Source organism: Rhinatrema bivittatum, chromosome 2, assembly GCF_901001135.1.
Source record: "Rhinatrema bivittatum chromosome 2, aRhiBiv1.1, whole genome shotgun sequence".
In the NCBI taxonomy this organism is placed as follows: domain Eukaryota; kingdom Metazoa; phylum Chordata; class Amphibia; order Gymnophiona; family Rhinatrematidae; genus Rhinatrema; species Rhinatrema bivittatum.
Genome location: NC_042616.1, coordinates 159829583 through 159848762, shown reverse-complemented (window position 1 = coordinate 159848762; position 19180 = coordinate 159829583). Strand labels below are relative to the sequence as shown.

Sequence of the window (19180 nt, the reverse complement as noted above, 5' to 3'; positions counted from 1 at the left end):
ACAGGCTTGATACAGCCTTAGATTTACAGAAACATTCCCAGAGATATCTTTTCCTCACTTTATTATCCAATCCTAATCTTGTGTACACTATTCACTAGTCCGTCCCTATTTATAGTGGTCTTTACTGTGGAATGTTGGATCGTAAGTCCACTTAGTCCATTCTTACCATGCCCTATGTGAAGGATCCCTTATAGAGGTCAGAAATCTCATGGACTAAAGCATGCATAGATTAGTCCAACACTTTCATCACTATCCAACACAATTCTGAGCTGACTAAAAGCAAATATCTGATAGAAAAGGTCCACATACGATACGCTGTTTGGTCTTATAATGAAGTACAAAAACTTACACAAACTTCTCAAGCACATTTAGATCTGCTCTTAGCACTGGAACAAACATTTCCAGAATCTCCCGACTTTGAAGCATCTCAAGAGGAGCACCCCCAAAAATGGTCATCCATTTCAGGAATTCTTCATTGCTTAATTCTGTTGTTTTCGGTTCAGAAGAACGCACCTTTGACTGCAAAATTCAAACAAGGTTTCATTAGCTGTTATGCAACTATCAATAACTAAAGAATGGTTTAGGTTTTTTTTGTCAAAGGGGAGAGAAGACCAATTTTTTTGTTCTTCGTGAGATGAGAATCAAATTACTTTTGGAGTATGACCAATTAGCTTGTCATAGACTATGACAGAAACTTTAAAACAAGCATACGAGTGCCCATAGATATGTGCGCTTATGACTTAAAATATGTCTACCACACTTATGTGTACTCCTAATTTTAAGTGGATTTTAAAACATGTTTGCGTGAAGGACATTCCCAATTCTACCAGTTAGTCCACAAGTTTGCCCACTCTATCTCTAGGTCATCTAGACCCCTATACCTGTACTCCCTTATTTGAGCCAGATTTCTCACCCTGTCGTGTTTAACCCTAAAAAGAGATTTCTGCAGCAATAAATATGCATGGAGCAGCAATAAATATGCATGGCGGCCACTGGATTTAAAATACAGATTTACATGTGCAACTGTGGGGCCAGCCCTGGAACTCCCCTGACACTCCCTAATTCCGCCTTTTTTTTTTTTTTACTCATGCCTGCGTATATACGTGCAGATTTTGCGGCTTTTAAAATACACATTGTTTATATGCAGCCCAGATACTCGCATATATGGGCCTTTAGCATGAGTAACGATTTTAAAATTCACCCCTATCTTTCTTGGCAAATAATTGCAGCAATGCTGGCAGGTTTTGAGCAAGAAGTACAAAAGGACAGTGGACGTTCTACAATTATTCCTGAAATCCCTTTGCTGGCAGAAAAAATAAACACAAATAAAAAGTCAATGTAAGTTATCAAAGTATGTGTATGTGCAAGGACCTTGGGGCAAGGCACAATCTTTCTCTTATGTGAACCTAAAGCTTAAAATACTATAAAGTATATACATGAAGGAAGGTCATGTCAAATTAATTTGACTGGGCTTTTTTTATTAGGTGACTAGAAAATAAGATTACGGATAAGCATTTGATGTGATTTCCATGGTATTCAGTAAAGCTTTTGATACGGTCCCGCTCAACCTCCCCATTTGACGTGTGGTGTTTTGTTTTTTTTTTATATTATTTTTTCCCTGCCACTTTAAATGTGCGGTGAGAGCCTCGAGACCTGGGTTAGGGTTCTGGGCCTCCCGCCATATATCTAACGCATGCTAGAGAGGTGTAGTTATTTTATTGCGGCTGACCACCTTCCCAGTCGGCCACGATAAAATATTAGCATAGAATTGCCTAGTAATGACCTTCTTTGCAAGCATTTGCCATTATTCATGCATGCAAATCGCATGCAAAGAAGGTCATTGTAATAGGAGAGATTATCTGGGGGGGGACATGCTAATTATTGGGTAGAGCATGCCTTTTATGGCACTATAAGGCCCTAGCGCATTTTGACGAATGATCCGGTAAGTTAGGGACATTCCAGGGACATAACTGGGAGAAGATTAGTTAGCCGGCTAACAGGTCGATACAGTAACGTGCGGTTAAAGATTCCCCGTCTGTAACGTGCTGGGAGCGCACAATACAGACGAGTAAGGCGATCCAGCGATACAGTCTCCAGTTTCACGCGTCCTTAGCGCTTCCTAAAATAGACACATAACCCTTTCCGCACCCAGCATGTAAATGAACGAAAAAGTTGTATAATGAAGGAATTAGCTATTCCCCTCCGATACTGTAACGGGCGCTGATACTATCTCCTCAGTAACCCGCTGTTTTGCCGCGGCCTTAACGTGTTAGTTTACCGCCTCCCCCTAGTAGGTGTTAGTGTAGTGTAAAAAACATTGCTTACCTGCCCTGGTCCCGTCCGGTCTCCGGTCCAGCCCGTCCGGTCTCCGGTGTAGCCCCAGTCCGGTCTCCTGCAGCCCCGTCCGGTCCCCTCCTCCCGAAGCAAAACAAAAACAAAAACGAAAAAGTAGCAAGGCTCGGGCCTGCTACGGTAGTCCCTTCTCCCTTCCTCCCGATTTCGCCAAAATCGCACGGCCTCCCGAAATCGCACGGCCTTCTCCCTTCTCCCTTCCTCCCGATTTCGCCAAAATCGCACGGCCTCCCTTCTCGACTTCCTCCCGATTTCGCCAAAATCGCACGGCCTCCCTTCTCGACTTCCTCCCGATTTCGCCAAAATCGCACGGCCATTCATCCAGGCAGAGGGAGCCGACGACCGCCGGCTCCCTCTGCCTGGATGACCGCACAGCCCCCGCCGGAATGAATGGCCGTGCGATTTTGGCGCTCATGCCATGAGCGCCAAAATCGCACGGCCATTCGCCGGAATCGCACGGCCCCCGCCGGAATGAATGCCCGTGTGTCGTGACGTCACGGCAGTCACGTACTACTCGTTTGATACGGGTTTGACTAAGCAAACATAAATCACGCTTACTTGTTTCTGATTGGTCACGGCAGTCACCGGCTCCCTCTGCCTGGATGGACGCCCGTGCGAAATCGGGAGGAAGGGAGAAGGGCCTTGCTACTTTTTCATTTTTGTTTTTTGCTTCGGGAGGAGGGGACCGGACGGGGCTGCAGGAGACGGGACCAGGGCAGGTAAGCAATGTTTTTTACTACACTAACACCTACTAGGGGGAGGCGGTAAACATATTTTTGGTTTTCTGTTTTTTACACTTTTTTACACTTCCTGGTGCCTGTCATTTCAAATGTCATTTGAAATGACAGGTACCAGCGCACCCAGGTTACTGTATAGGCGCTGTACTCAGCGCCTATACAGTAAAATGGGTTGCGCGGGCATAACCCTTCCCTATCGCTTCACAGCCGCGGCATGCATTTGCATGCAATTAGAAGAGAGTATCAGGCGCTAGGTCTAGAGAACTGTGCGTGCGGGGAGGAAGGGTGCGCCTGACACTGCCGCACTGTTTCTACCGCGGCCTTACTGTATCGATCTGTAAGTTATCTGGCATTCAGATCGATACAGTAAGGCCGCGGTAGAAACCACATAGAAACCATTTCCTTCCACATTCTGGACAAAGCCATACATCCTGTGGTCCTGGGACTGCCATGGCTACAGCAATACACCACACAGTTTGACTGGGCCACCTTACAACTCTCTCGCTGGGGCTCCACCTGAAATGACAACTGTCTGGAGTCTGTCTCGCCCCTGCCATGCCTGAATGCTTCACTCTCTCCTCCCGGCCTTCCTCCACAATACTCTTCATATACTGATGTGTTCTCCAAGAAGCCCGCAGACACCTTACCCCCGCATCGTTCCTACGATTGTGCAATCAACTTGTTGCCCAACACGGAGCCTCCTCGGGGTAGGATCTACCCATTATCGCTAACAGAGACTCAGGCCATGTCAGAATACATCCGTGAGAACCTGGCCAAAGGCTTCATTTGGCCCTCCAAGTCTCCCGTGGGAGCGGGTTTTTTCTTTGTAGGGAAAAAAGATGGCTTACTCCATCCCTGAATCGATTGCCGAGGCCTAAATGAGATCACCCTAAAAGACCGCTATCCATTGCTTTTGATTTCAGAGCTTTTTGATAGGTTTCAGGGAACGAAAATCTTCTCCAAATTGGACCTCAGGGGAACTTACAATTTGGTCCATATTCGCAAAGGCGATGAATGGAAGACCATGTTTAACACACGTGACGGCCACTTTGAATACCTTGTGATGTTGTTTGACCTTTGCAACGCTCCTGTGATCTTTCAGAATCTGATGAATGAGGTCTTCAGAGAAATGCTTTACCAATGTTTTGTGCTGAACCTTGACGACATCCTAGTTTTCTCCCAAGACCTACAAAGCCACCACCAGGATGTCTCTTGTGTCCTCCAGCGTCTATGGGATAATCAACTTTATGCCAAACTCAAAAAGTGTTCTTTCGAGCAGGAGACCGTTCCTTTCCTTGGCTACATGGTTTCCAGTCAGGGGTTCAGAATGGATCCCAAGAAATTGAAGAGTATTCATGATTGGCCTCAACCTACGGGTCTCAAGTCACTACAGAGATTCCTTGGCTTTGCCAATTACTACCGGTCTTTTATTCACCATTATTCTACTCTGACTGCACCACTCACAGCCATGACTCGCAAGGGGGCCAATCCTTCTCAGTGGTCGCCCGAAGCCATGACCACCTTCCAGGATCTTAAAACCGCCTTTCTCCAGAAGCCATGTCTCCACCATCCGGATCCCAGACGTCCATTCGTAGGCGAGGTCAATGCCTCCAACGTAGGAGTAGGGGCGGTTCTAAGCCAACACTCGACTACCCATACCTTACACCCGTGCTCCTATTTTTCCAGACGCTTCTCTCCAGCGGAATGAAATTACGAGATCGGGGATAAGGAGTTACTGGCTATTAAGCTGGCCTTTGAGGAATGGTGTCCCTGGCTTGAGGGAGCCCAACACCAGATCACAGTGTATACAGACTACAAAAACCTCAAATATTTACACCGTGCTCAGCATTTGAACCATCGTCATGCCCATTGGGCCCTCTTTTTTACTTGACTTAATTTCCTGCTGTGCTATCGACTTGCCAACAAAAATTGCTGTGCCGATGCTGTCTCCAGATCCTTCATCACAAGGGATGTTCCCGACATTCCATGGCACATAATTGACCCCACTAAGGTCATCCTGTCCGCCACATTTCCGGTGCCACCTAGGGAAACGGTGGTCCCTCGCCAATTACGGCAAAGGGTCCTTTGGTGGGCTCACGACTCCTTGATTGCAGGCCACCCAGGACAGTCTAGAACTCTCTCCACACTCCAGCAGTTTTATTGGTGGCCTACCATGAAGAAGAACATACAGGCCTATGTAGAGTCTTGTACCACTTGTGCCCGCCATAAGTCTCCTGTGGGACATCCGTGGGGACTCTTGCAACTGCTGCCTATTCCGAGTGAGCCATGGACACATATTGTGATGGATTTCATCGTGGACCTTCCTTCCTTCAGTGGCAACAACACCATTTGGCTCACCGTCGACTGTTTTTAAAAAATGGCCCACTTTGTGGCTCTGCCTGGTCTTCCTTCGGCACCGTAGCTTGCTAAATTGTTTATCCAACATGTGTTCCAGCTCCACAGCCTTCCTAAACATATCCTCTCTGACCGTGGAGTCCAATTCACTGCTCGCTTTTGGAGGTCTCTCTGCAAAAAATTCAACATCTCGTTAGATTTCACCTCGGCTTACCATCCCCAAGCCAATGGACAAACAGAAAGGACAAATAGGACCTAGAAAAGATTTCTGTGGGCCTATGTGAATCTGCGGCAGAATGATTGGGCCGACCTCCTTCCTTGGGCGGAGTTTGCCCTGAACTCTCATCAGTCCGCATCCACTGGTTCGTCACCCTTCCAGGTGGTTTTTGGACGTCAGCCTCTGCCACCACTTCTGCTTCCACTATCTGTGCCCTCACCAGCGGCACAGTCTACCACTCAAGAGTTACATCAACTTTGGAACAGCACCAAGCAGCTGCTTCAGCAAGCAGCCCAGAGATCAAAAAGGTTCTTTGATGCACACCATCGTGAAGCTCCCCAGTTTAAACCAGGCAACAAGATGTGGCTCAGCACCCAGTTTATCTGACTGCTTTCGGCTCGCTTCGCTCCCAGGTACATTGGTCCCTTTCCAGTGCTTCGCCGTTTGGGTCTAGACACCTACAGACTCCAGCTGCCTTCCTCTCTTAAAATCCACAACACCTTCCACATATCACTACTAAAACCCTTGGTGCTGTCTGGCTTCTCTAAAAAAAACCACTGGAGCCTCAACCACTGTCATCTGAAGCAGACGTCACATCCCAAGTCCAAGATGTCCTGAATGTAAGGAAATGTGGAAAAAAGTGGGAATATCTCCTTTCTTGGGAGGGCTTTGGGCCTGAAGAGAACAGTTGGGAACCTGCCGCCAATATCCTTGATAAAGACCTCATCAGGCAGTTCCATGCCACACATCCTCGAAAACCCAAACCCCCGGGGGGGGGGGCCTTAAGAGGGGGGTACTGTTATGACTGTCAGTCGCAGACAGCTGCGACTGATTCAACTCACGTCATGTGTTGCCCTGCTCTCCTCTCCGGGTCTACTTGTGGCTGGGGCTAGCTGCTACCGCTGCATACCTCCAGGTTCTTGATGCTCCTCGTGGTGACCAGGATGCCACCGCCACCCACGCCGACTCTGGTGCTTCCTACAGCCCGCCACCGGACCTCCTTTTAAAGGCCCAAAGGCAGGAACCTCAGGGGTGTCCCTGACTGATGACATCACAAGGTTGGGATTCATAAGCACCTCCCTCACCTTTTGCTAGCTGACTTGGCAACAAGTTCCTTCGCTACTGGTGCTTGCTCCTGTCTCTTCGGACCCGTGGTTCCTATATCAGATCTACCTGAGGCTCTGGACTCTGGCTCGGGTACCTGCTTCTCGGGGGCCTACTTGCGCTCCAGTTGGAGACCTCGTCTCCAGGCTTCCGTGCTCCTCGGGGTAGCCCCTGCACCTTCCAGAGGTCCTGCCTGCCAGCTTCCCTGCTCCTCAGGATTGTTCCTCGAACGGCCTTATTGCTTTGGAGACTCAACTCTGTGCTTCCTCATTCCTTGGAGCAGTGCCTATGCCAGTGACTGTACTCTGCGCTTCCCCGCTCCTCAGGGCAGTGCCTAACTTCTACACCAGTGACTGTACTCTGCACCTCCCCACTCCTCGGGGCAGTGTCTTCGTTTCTCTACCAGAGAGTCCATCGTGTGCGGCCCCTCTCCTTGGTGTAGCTTATGTCACTACTTCGGAGATTCGACTCGGGCTTCCCCGCTCCGCTGGTCAGCCTACATCATCACACCAGAGCCTCTCTCACTATGCAGCCCTGCCCCTCGGGACAGTCTCTGCTGCATTCCTCCAGAAGTTCCTGTCTCGCTCCTTGGAGCCTGCCTAGCTCTTCTCTGTTGGAGGTTCCTGCTCTGGCACTTACATCTCCAGTTCTGCCTGAATACTGTGGGTTCTCCCTGAACTGTGTCTCTTGCCCCGCTCCTCGGGATCCCTCACAGTACTCTCTCTACAAGCTCCTGTGATCACGTAGCTGTGATGCAGGACGCTCTATCTCTATACCACTGCTACCGTATCTCCTGCTGCAGCTGACCTCACCTCCCAACGGTGAGGACCTGTGGGGCTTCTCCCCACAGGTGGTATCAGCTCTCACCTCGGGCCAAGAGTCCATGAAACCCACGAATCGTAACACACATTTGCTGACACACATGCCTGCTCCCATGCACTCTCACACGCTCTCACACACACACATGCCACCTCACAAATGCTGACATACACACACATGCTCACTTGCACTCACTGCAACAATACACCCTTGCTCACATGGCTCTCATGCTCATTGACATACTCCCACTCTCACCCACGCTTTTCTTCTGCCCCCTCTGAATATATTAAAAAATTATATTTACTTACATTGGTGGTCAGGGGAAATCCAGACAGGGATATCTGCTGATGGTGCTGGTATGGGAAAAGAAATTCAGGAAGGCCCCGATGCAGGGTGGATTGGAGTGGAAAGGATTATCATTTTTTCGCGGTCTCAACATAAGGTGGGGGCTGCTTAGTGGCGTTGCTGCTCCTCTTGAAGCTCCACCTGCAATTCCAGCAGGGCCACGGCGTACTGCTGCTCCTCTTCAGACCCCACTAGCGATTCCAGCAGGGCCACTGTATGCTGCTGGCAGTACTATTGCACCCTTCAGGAAACAGTGCCTAAGGCCGAGGCCATCTTGGCCATAGGTATGATACGGCTCTACGCTCTGCCAGGAGAGCTGCTGCGAGGCCTGGCATTGATCGCAGCGACTCTGCAAGCATGGGGCTGCTATGATCTATGCTAGCCACATGACAGACCACTGGGGCATGCCTGAAGCCCCGATAGGCCAATCTGCCCCTGAGCAGGAATACTGGGGGGGGGGGGGGGGCACAGTGAAAGAATGATGTTTCTGTGTTTCCATGAGACAGCAAGAATATGGGAGGTGACAATGAGAGAAGCGAGCAGGAGAATATGGGGGACAGTGTGGTAGACAATGAGAGGAGAGAGTGTATGGGAGAACAGGCACGGACACGCTCATCCAGGCACGGACAGCACTCACCCACAACTCATCCACGACCGGCACTCATCCAGCACGCATCCACCCACGACCGGCACTCAACCAGCGCTCTTCAACCCACGACAGGCACTCAACCAGCGCTCTTCAACCCACGACCGGCACTCAACCAGCGCTCTTCAACCCACGACCGGCACTCATCCAGCTCTCATTCATCCAAGCCAGGCACACGTCAATTCAATCAGTTCTCATTCATCCTTCCAAGCCAGGCTCTCGTCCAGCGCTCACCTCCAGACCCAAGAGGATTAGCACTCATTCAAACCACATCAAACTCTCCAGCCACACCAGCCCCCAACTCTTCAACCTCTTTCAACTTCTTCAATCCCCAGTTTTTCAAGCTCTTCAATCTCTTCACTGATACTACGAACCAACTCTCTAATAAACAATTAACCAATCACCACAACTTCAATGCATATTGGCATCCCAATTCCAATTCTTCAACAAAGGTCCATTTTCTTAGGAAAACCTACAGTGATTTCTCGTCCAACTACCTACAAATCCCTCATCCCCATCATGATTTCCCCTATTACTCAGACGCTAGGCCTAGCTCTTTTCTCTCTGATCTTATTCAACGCCCAATCTCTTACCAAAAAAACACTAATACTCAATGACCTTCTTATGGACACAAATCCGGACTTCTGCGCAATAACCGAAACATGGCTTAAACCCATGGACACCGCACTAATAAACCAACTTCCAACAGAAACCCACAATTTCTTCTCTATTCCAAGGCAGAAAAAAAAGGGTGGGGGTATTCTCATCGCAGCCAAAAAAGAACTGAGACTTACACAATTCCCAATTTACTCTCCTTCAAAAATTGAAGCCGGCTTTTTCAAATCTGACACTCTGCAAATCATTCTAGTCTATGCCCCCCCGGGACTTTTGGACTCAGACGCCTCTCCCATTCTAGAATTAATAGCGACTCACCTAAACCTTGATTCTCCAGCCATTATACTGGGAGACTTTAACTTACATGTTGACGACCCCTCTCCCTCTACAAACTGCGAAACTTTCCTAAACGCCATGACTGCCATGGGATTCAAGCAGATTATCAACAATCCCACCCACAGAGCAGGTCACATCTTGGATCTCATCTTCGTAAATTCAGGCATCACACACTCAGCACCACCCACATGCAAATCAGTCCCCTGGTCAGACCACGCCTTAATCTCTACCACATTTTCGCTGGCACAATCAAATACCAAACAAGATCTGCAAAATCAATTTACCTACAGAAAACTTTGTCCTTCCGATGAACTACACAAACACCTTGTCCTAGAACTCCCGTCCATAGATATCTCTACTCCCAACTCAGCTCTCCGCTCCTGGTCTAACATCACAGTTTCAGCAGCAAACAAACTCTGTCCATTGACAACAAAAAAACTGAAACATAACACCTCTAAAAAACAACCATGGTTTAACGAAGAACTTCAAAAACTTAAACAATCCCTTCGACAAAAAGAAAATAAATGGCGTAAAGCACCATCACCGTCCTCCCTTTCAGCTTACAAACTCTCACTCCACCTATACAAGAGCGTTACATTAAAAACAAAAAGGGACTACTACGCTCACAAGATTCATCACCTCATCTTCGACTCTAAAGCCCTGTTTACTTTCGTCTCGAACTTAACTCAAGTCAACCCACCAGACATCCCATTCGACCAAGCGCACGAAAAAGCAGAGGAGTTAGCCATTTTCTTCAATAATAAAATATCCAAACTGCAATCTCAGTTGAAACCCAATACCTTAGCACACTCCAGCACAAACCTCTATCCCTGCAATGGCATTACTATAAAAGCCTTTGAACCTATCACAACCTCAGAGACTCTTTCAGTATTGAAGAAAATGAAACCCTACTCTCACCCTTTCGACCATATTCCTTCCAAACTACTGCTGCTAATACCAGATACCATCTCCAAAGCCCTGACTGACATTATCAATTGTTCTCTAGCCCAAAGAATCTACCCTGACGACCTGAAAATTGCTTCCATCAAACCACTCCTAAAAAAACCTAATTTAAATCCCAAAGATCCTTCCAACTTTCGCCCAATCTCCAACCTCCCATTCATAGCTAAGGTAATGGAAAAATTAGTTAACGCCAGATTATCAGACTATCTTGAAGACCACAATTTATTATTCCCCACTCAATATGGCTTCCGAAAATCTTTAAGTACCGAATCTCTCCTCATATCTTTAACAGATTACCTCACCATGGGCCTCGATAAAGGTCATGCCTACCTACTGATCCTCCTCGACCTATCAGCCGCCTTTGATACTGTTATTCACTCCATACTTCTAAATCAACTAGCGTTCATTGGAATAACAGGCTCGGCACTGACCTGGTTCAAATCATTCCTGGGAAACAGAGGATACAAGGTCAAAATACACAATAAAGAATCTCATTTTTTTCCTTCCACTCGAGGAGTTCCCCAGGGCTCCTCCCTCTCTCCCACCCTCTTTAACATTTAGCTCCTCCCCCTATGTCAATTATTAACTAAACTGAACCTCAAATACTTCCTATACACGGATGACATACAGATCGTCATCCCCATCAAAGAATCTCTCTCAAAAACTATCAAATTCTGGGATAACTGCCTTCTAAAAATTGATAACCTCCTATCCAGCCTAAATCTAATCCTAAATTCATCAAAAACCGAACTTCTTATTTCCACCGAAAACAGTAACTTCGCCTCAAATCCTCCAACCGGCTTTCAAACATCACAAGTAAGAGACCTAGGAGCTGTCATTGATAATCGATTAAACCTAAAATCTTTTATTAATCAAACCACCAAGGACTGTTTTCATAAACTCCACGTCTTAAAAAGAATCAAACCACTTTTCCACTCACACGACTACAGAACAATCCTGCAATCAATAATCTTCTCTAAGTTAGATTATTGCAATTCCATTCTATTAGGCCTCCCGTCTTCTCACACTAAACCCCTCCAGATGGTTCAGAACACGGCAGCCAGAATATTGACCAACACAAGAAGAAGAGACCACATATCTCCTATTCTCAAAGATCTGCACTGGCTGCCAATCCACTATAGAATCCTATATAAGTCTATTACCATCATCCACAAAGCTATCCATCAACTCTCTCCGCTTAACCTTCAAATCCCATTCAAAAAACATACCTCCAGCAGACCGATCAGAGAGTCCTACAAAGATTCACTACATGTTCCTCCTTCCAAAACCTTTAAACACAAAACCCTCAGAGACAGGGCTTTCTCCGCAGCCGGACCTTCTTTGTGGAACTCCATCCCACCTGACCTGAGACAGGAACCCAGTCTACCAACATTTAGAAAAAGACTTAAAACCTGGTTATTTATGAAAGCCTTTCCAGACACCAATCCGAATCCCTAATTCTCCTTAAGCAACCCTGATTACCTAACAAGGTAACCAATAACTTTGCCATGTTGGCAGGCTTCTTTATTCTCTGTTAACCACTTTCACCGCTTCACTATTCCAAGTTATTTCTCGTCCCTGTTTTATTGTAACTGCTATGTTTTTTTCTTTTTGCACCTGTTAATGTTATTATTATTCTCTGTTGTCACACCCCGTTAATTGTAAACCGGCATGATGCGATCCCCTTCGCGAATGCCAGTATAGAAAAACCTCAAATAAATAAATAAATAAATAAATAAAACAGTGAGAGAAAAGAGTTAGTTACTATCAGAGGTAGGATATAAGGCTCGATGGACCTTTGGTCTGACCCAGCATGGCATTTCTTATGTTCTTATGTATATCTATATAGAGATTGAAAGTGAGAGGAGAGAGCAAGAGAGTATTATGTATGTGTAGGGCAATGAGAAGAGAGAGTACGTGAGTGCATGGAAAGGCAGCAGTGAAAAAAAAGAGCAATAGAGTGTGTGGGGGCAATGGGAAGAGAGATCAAGAGAGTGTGTGTGGGGGGGAGTGGCAGTGAGAGGAGAGAGAGCAAAATAGTGTATGTTTTTGGGACAGTGAGAAGAGAGAACAAGAGTGTGTGTGTGTGTGTGTATGCAGGGTGGCAGTAACAGAAGAGACCAAAAGAGCATGTGAGGCTAGTGAGAAGAGAGAACAAAAGAGTGTATGTGGGGGAATAGTGAGTAGAGAAGGCAAGAGGGTCTGTATGTGGGGAGGGCAGTGGACGGAGACAATAAGTGTGTGGGGGAGGAAGTGAGCAGAGAGAGCTGTGTATATGAGAGAATGTGAGAGTTGAGATCAAGAATGGAGGGAGAATGGGGGAGGAGAGCAAAGATGGGAAAAGAGGCAAGAAAGTGGAGGAAGGAAGAATGTCAGGGAAGCAAAAGAGGAGAACAAGACTTGGGGAGAGGAGAGATGAAATGAGGGGAAGATTGTGTGGTATGGAGGAGTGATCAAGAAAGAGAGGAGTGAGAAGGGAGTAGAAGGAGAGAGGATGAATGGGAAGAGTGGGGAGAGCAAGAGGATAAAGAAATAGTTGGAGGAAAGAGGAGAAGCAAAATAGGGGAATGAAGAAGGGAAGGCAAGGGAAAGGTATAGCAAAGATGGGAATGGGAGAGAGAGAGAGAAGGAAGAGAAAGGGGTGAGGGAAAAGAAGGAAGACCAGGAAGGCAGTAGATGGAGAAGGGGAAGACCATGGATTGAAGGGGAGGAGGAAGGAAAAAATGCAGGGTAATATAGGAGGAAGGAGATGAGGAATAGGAGACCAACACAAGAGAAAAAAAACAAAAAGAGAAGGAGGAACGGTGAAAGCAGAGCATGCAGGAAGAATAAGAAGAGGAGACATTTTCATAAGTGACATTGTGGATGAATTGTTGAGAAAGGTTTGTCTTTTTGAGGATGACATCAAAATCTGCCAACAGGGCAGAAAGCCAGGAAGGTGTGGAAAACATGAGGGGGGAATCTAGTGAATCTTGAGGCATGGTCTAGAGTCTGTCAGCTAAGAATTAATGCTAAAAAATGGATAGTTATGTATTTGGACTGCAAAAACCCAAGGGAGTGATACAGTATAGGGGGTTAAATGCTTCTAAGCATGTCACAAAAGCAGCATCTCGGGATGGTCAAACAGGAAGATAAGGTGACGGCAAAAGCCAGAAAAATGCTTGGATGTATATATAGAGAGAAATGATCAGCAGAAAAAAGGAGGTGATGTCACTGGTGAGACCTCATTTGAAATACTATGTACAATTCTGGAGTCCGCACCTTCAAAAAGGTTATAAATTGGTTGGGGTCAATCCAGAAGGTGGCTACTAAAATGGTCAGTGGTCTTTGTTGTAAAGCATATGGGAAAAGACTCAAAGATTTAAATAAGTAAACCCTAGAGGAAAGGCGAGATAAGGGAGATATGATGGAGAATTGTAAAAACCTCCAAGGGTTCCACACACAGGAAGAGAGCCTATTTCAATGGAAAGGAGGCTCTAGAATAAGGACTAATGGGATGAGGGTGAAAGAGGATAGACTTGGGAGAAATATAAGGAAATATTTCTTTAGCTAGAGGCTGGTGGATGCATGGAGCAGCCTCCCAGTGGAGGTGGTGGAGACAGGGAGAGTATCTGAATTCAAGAAAGCATGGGATAAGCACAGGGGATCTCTGAAGGGAGAGGTAGGGATTGTGGAGCTGAGTAGTTGGTGCAGATAGGGTGTACAGTCTATTTCTGCTGTCACATTTCTATTTTTATATGATAAGGAAGAGGAGAAAGAAAGAAAAAAGTAGGAGAAGGGGGACAGAAAAAGGAAGAGAATGTATTAAAATATCCACTGCTGGAAGAAAGACAGAAGAAGAAAGATATAGAACTTAAATGGAAAATAAAAAATGAGAACACAGGAGAGCAACACAAAATTTAAAAAGGAACAGAAATAATGGCAGAGAATGAGAAAAGCTGCCAGCCCAGAAAATCAAGCCAGAGACACAAACAGTTGGAAACCATTTTATTATCTTATACAGAAGAGAAATTAAGAAGAAAGTAGTTCCCCAGTGATAGGAATGGAGGAAGTCCTTGCAGTCTCAGACCCTCCCCCATGATCGCTAATCTCAGGGTCAGGGTCATTGCAAGGGTCATTAGGTGCCCTAGGCAGACCGGACGGATTGGCCCTCCCCCCCCCCGCCCCGCACAACACTTTCCTCTCTCCCTCTCGTGCACGCATGCGCACTCGTACTTCTATCAATGACCCAATGCCGTTCCCACACCGCTGTCAGACTGCCGGCTCTGCCTCTGCAGATAACCACGCTGACCAATTCTCCTCCTACCTTCCAACGCGTGGGCCTGGCCATGACTCTCTCCCTCTTTCCAGCCCTGGCTGCAGCTGTTATTCCTCCAGTCTGTCCCCGCTGGACTGATGCCAATCGTGGCCAATGGGAGCACTAGGCCACCCCCCCCCCCCTCCCCCAAATTTATGGCGCTGTAGGTGGCTACCTAGTCTGCCTAGTGCTTCCACCGGCCCTGCTCAGGGGAAGCAGAACACAAAAGTCTCTCAAGCTATGCAGAGAAAAATATTGAACAAGGTGGAGGGAGAGAGAGGTAGTGGTGGTGGTGGTGAGGTGGGGCATGAGTCTGCACAGACTTCTTCCATTCCCCCCACCGGGGAACTACTTTCTTCTTAATGAATAGTCTCTATCAGATAATAAAATGGTTTCCAACCGTTGGTGTCTCTGGCTTGATTTTCTGGCCTGGCGTCTTTTTTTTCTCATTCTCTGCCTTTGGATCTATTCCTTTTATTTATATTGTCTTGGGTATTGTAGAATGTATTTTAAGATTTATTTTAATTGCTTGTATTTTACAATGCTTTTTATGATGTAAGGGCTTATTTTTGTAACTTGCCTGGAGCAAATATATGGAGCAGGGCGATATAAATCTAAAAAGCAAAACAAATAATTACCAGGCAGGGAGGCGGAAGAGAGATGAGACTGTTGAGCAGGGAGAGTAGGAGATGGGAGAAAAGATGAGGGGATGCTGGCTATCTCATATTAAAAACAAATGCAGGGAACTGTAATTCTGAATACCTGCCCTGGGCATAGAAAAAGCTGGTCCTGGCTCGGCACTGTAACTACTCCTCTGCAACCAGTTCTTACATAGCAAATATTTTTAACAGCTTACATGTGGAGCAGAGGCGCCTGATACAAACAGGTGCTCTGGTTCCAGGCCGCACATTTCTTTCAGTTTGACTGCAGTAGCAAAACTGGTAAGTGATCCAAAACTGTGGAGGAAGAAAAGAAATTAACATGGGATGTAAAACTACTGAAGAAAGTGTTTCTGTACGAAACCCCTAATAAAACAACAAAACCTTTGAAACACTACCATAAGATCAAGAGATGCCAACAGTGCAAGCAACTAGGTCATTATTCAAAAGGGATTGTCCAGCTAAGTTCGGAACTCAGCCAGACCAACTCTGAGCTGGAAATGTCTTCCCCCATTGAATGGCTAAGTTTTACACAGGAGAAGTCATTCCCCGGCTAAAACGTAGCCAGATAAAAAAGAGGCAGCATGGGAGCACTCGGGGCACGGCTTAAATTTACTTGCCTAATACTGAATTTAAGTACCAGCGAGTTAGTAGCCCTCTAAAAATTATGCACATAAACACGTGAAAGAGCAGAGACAGGAAAGGCACGACAAATAATATAGAACAGGCAGGATTATGACACAGTATCTCTGCTAGGTGAAAAAAGAGGAGCACCCCAGAAAGACATCTCTACCAGTTACAAACTCCTGTCCTTATTGTCTGGCACATGTTTACTTGCGTTCCATTTCTTTGGCTTTTCTGGGTGTCACACATCTTTTCACTTTTGTATCTGATATTTTCTCAAATCCCCTGACGCAGGTGTGGCCGAAACATGATCATGTCGGGATTTTTTATTTGTATTTTTATTCTTAATGTCTGAATGTTATTTATGTATTTTAGATAATTTTATTACATTTTAATTTACCACATGTAATATTTTCTTTTTTATTTTGTGGATAGTTATTCTATTTTATTTTACCGATAACCTTATCTTTTACAGCAGTGTTAATTGTCTTTGTAGTGCACCACTAAGGCCTGGGTGTGGAACAGGTAAGAAGGGGGCTTTTTAACCCCAATTTTAAAGAATACTATTTGATTTTGGTCATGTGGATCGTTTCGGTAGAAGAAAGGTTTCGTCCCCTTTGCCTTCTTTTCTGTGGATTTTGAAGACTGGGTTTTATTTTTACCAGGCAACTAAATCCCTCTCGGCCAAGGGAATGTAGCTGCCACCATCAGGAGAGACGTTTTTAGAGGAGTCTCTCACTGAGAGAGATCCGGTGATCCTTCAGAGGTCACGCATGGAATGGATCTTCATTCATTCTTGTTAGCAAGAGCAGATTTGGGAAGAAAGGAGAACTGGTGTTAACCACTACCATATCATCAAGAGACTCTGGAAGGAAGTTGTAGAAGAAAAAGCTTATTCTTGACATCTGAATTAAGGTAGGAGGAATGGGACTTTGACTTATGCCAGCTAGACTAATTCAAGTATCAGGTCCACCAATTTGGGAGAAAGCTCCAAAACTGCCCCTGAAAATGGGATGAATATGAAAACAAAAATAATAGTTTAAACCATCTGTACAGAGTCACAGATTTATTAAAAAAAATTAGAGAGTAATGGACTTCATTGAATAAAGACTTGTACCCTGTCATTTACCTCATTTCAAAATCAGTTATCAGTAGTAAAGTTATGTTGGGTCCACTTTTGTTGTCCAGTGAGATTATTTCTGTAAAAACAATGCTCAGGGTCTTGGAGAATAATCTTCCCTCCACCCGGGGGCGGATTTCCGATGACGACCGGCCCGGGGATTCGCCGCCCAGGCCGGCCCAGGAGATACCACGTGGTCTGCCGAGCGTGGCTCTGTCACGGCCACGCTCAGCAGACCACGTGACTAGAGCGACCGGCCCACCGGGGGATGCCCGATCCCCCAATAGGCCGATCCGCCCCTGCCCCCACCCCCCAGCAGAGAATCCTGGAAGAAAGGGGCTTATGAATGGTATAGAAAATTTGCCCATCTTAAGCCCTTGTAATTGAAATTGGCCCTTGGACTCCTCCGTAAGGACCCCAGCCAGGGGTTACAATAGTAAAATACTAAATGATGGTAGCTAAAGAGCAAAATGGTCCATCCAGTATGCCCAGTGTTGTTTAGGGTTGCAAACGCCACTCCTTCTGGATTACCCCAGTGCATTCCTAGAAGCACAAAGCAGTCATATCACTGCAGATATGGGCTGAACTGCTCCTTGTGCAGGTTAATCAATTCTTCATTACCATTGTCTGTCTACAGGGATCCTCTGTCTTTATCCCACTGATTTTTAAATTCTGTTACCTGTTTTTGTCTCTGCCACCTCCTCCATTAGGGCATTCCAGGCATCCACCACCCTTCTCTTTGAAAAAAATACTTCCTGACTTTGTTTCTGGAGAAGTGCATTATGATTAAATTTCCAGATTGTTAAATTTCCTTCTACTCTTCAAGTCCTTGTCACAAGTCAGTTACAGGGGTCATGATATGAATGCTTCCATTATGGCTCTCTGGAACTGGACCAAGATCATTGGCTCATGTCTCTATCGACCTGGACTGAATTTGAATTGGTGACCTAGAGGTGAAAGGCTTTCTAACGCTAACAATTCCTTTCAGCCTTCCATTTCAGCTACAACATAGAATTGACTTTGTAAAAGGGATCAAACAAACATGACAATTGAGAATCAGTTCTGGATCACTTTCACAAAATCGGACCTTCTGTGGTACCTTTGTCCTGCTCACCTGCCAACCCCCTTTCCATTGCACCAGAGTCTGCCTTTAGTCAATCTCATAGTGTTCACCACATTGTTCTTGGCAAAATCTGTTTGATTAATGATCCTGCCTTCACAGAATGTGAATATTCATTTTATTAGAGGGCTAAAACAAAGTGTTATCTATGAAAATATACATTTTGTATTTTACCTGTGACCAAAAAATGCAAAAGGTTTTTCCTGTAGCTTTGGTAGCAGTACATTGATGATTTCATTAACAATCTGGTCCATATCTTGTGCAAAAGGTTCCTGAGAACGAGATTCCCTTCCAGGAAGCCTGATGGAGTACACTGTGGGAAAAGAGGAAACAGCACCGTCAAGTGCAACCATTGCATCCTGCTCATAGAAGCAAAGAACACGATGGTAGATAAGGACCGTAAGGCCCATCTAGACTGCCCAGTTTCATTCCTGGTGTACTTCACAGTCCCCATTGATCTCTGGTTTTCCATTCATTTTTTAGCAACTAGGGATTTTCTGAGCTTATCCCAGGCTTTTCTGAATTCCATTAAAGATTTTGTCTCCACCACATCCCCTAGGAAGCCATTCCATGTACCCACCAACTCTTTCCATGAAGAAATATTTTCTGATGTTCTCCCAAGTCCATCCCTTGAGCTTCATTCAATGACCTCTTGTTCTAAAGCAGTGTTTCTCAAACTTGGGGTCATGACTAGGGACGGATTGGCCTATCGGGGCTTCGAGCATGCCCCGGTGGGCCAGTCCAGTGCATCACGTGGTTTGTGTTGGCTGCAGCGGCTGGTTGGAGGACACAAGTGACTGGGTCACAGCTCTGGATCACTAGTTCTTGCTGTTTTGGAGAGACAGGAAGAAGCACAGCATTTCAGTGCTGA

At 46.0% G+C, this 19180-nt stretch overlaps 1 protein-coding gene across 1 annotated transcript in view; it reads right to left on the bottom strand.

Moving 5' to 3' along the window:
* LOC115084228 (S-acyl fatty acid synthase thioesterase, medium chain-like) overlaps positions 1-19180 on the bottom strand; it is a 38727-nt gene that overhangs the window by 5916 nt on the left and 13631 nt on the right. The window contains exons 3-5 of the mRNA XM_029588813.1: positions 18484-18622; positions 15643-15742; positions 350-519 (exon numbers count right to left, since the gene is read on the bottom strand). Coding sequence (XP_029444673.1) covers positions 350-519; positions 15643-15742; positions 18484-18622 — 409 coding nt within the window. The remainder of the gene's footprint in view (positions 1-349; positions 520-15642; positions 15743-18483; positions 18623-19180) is intronic.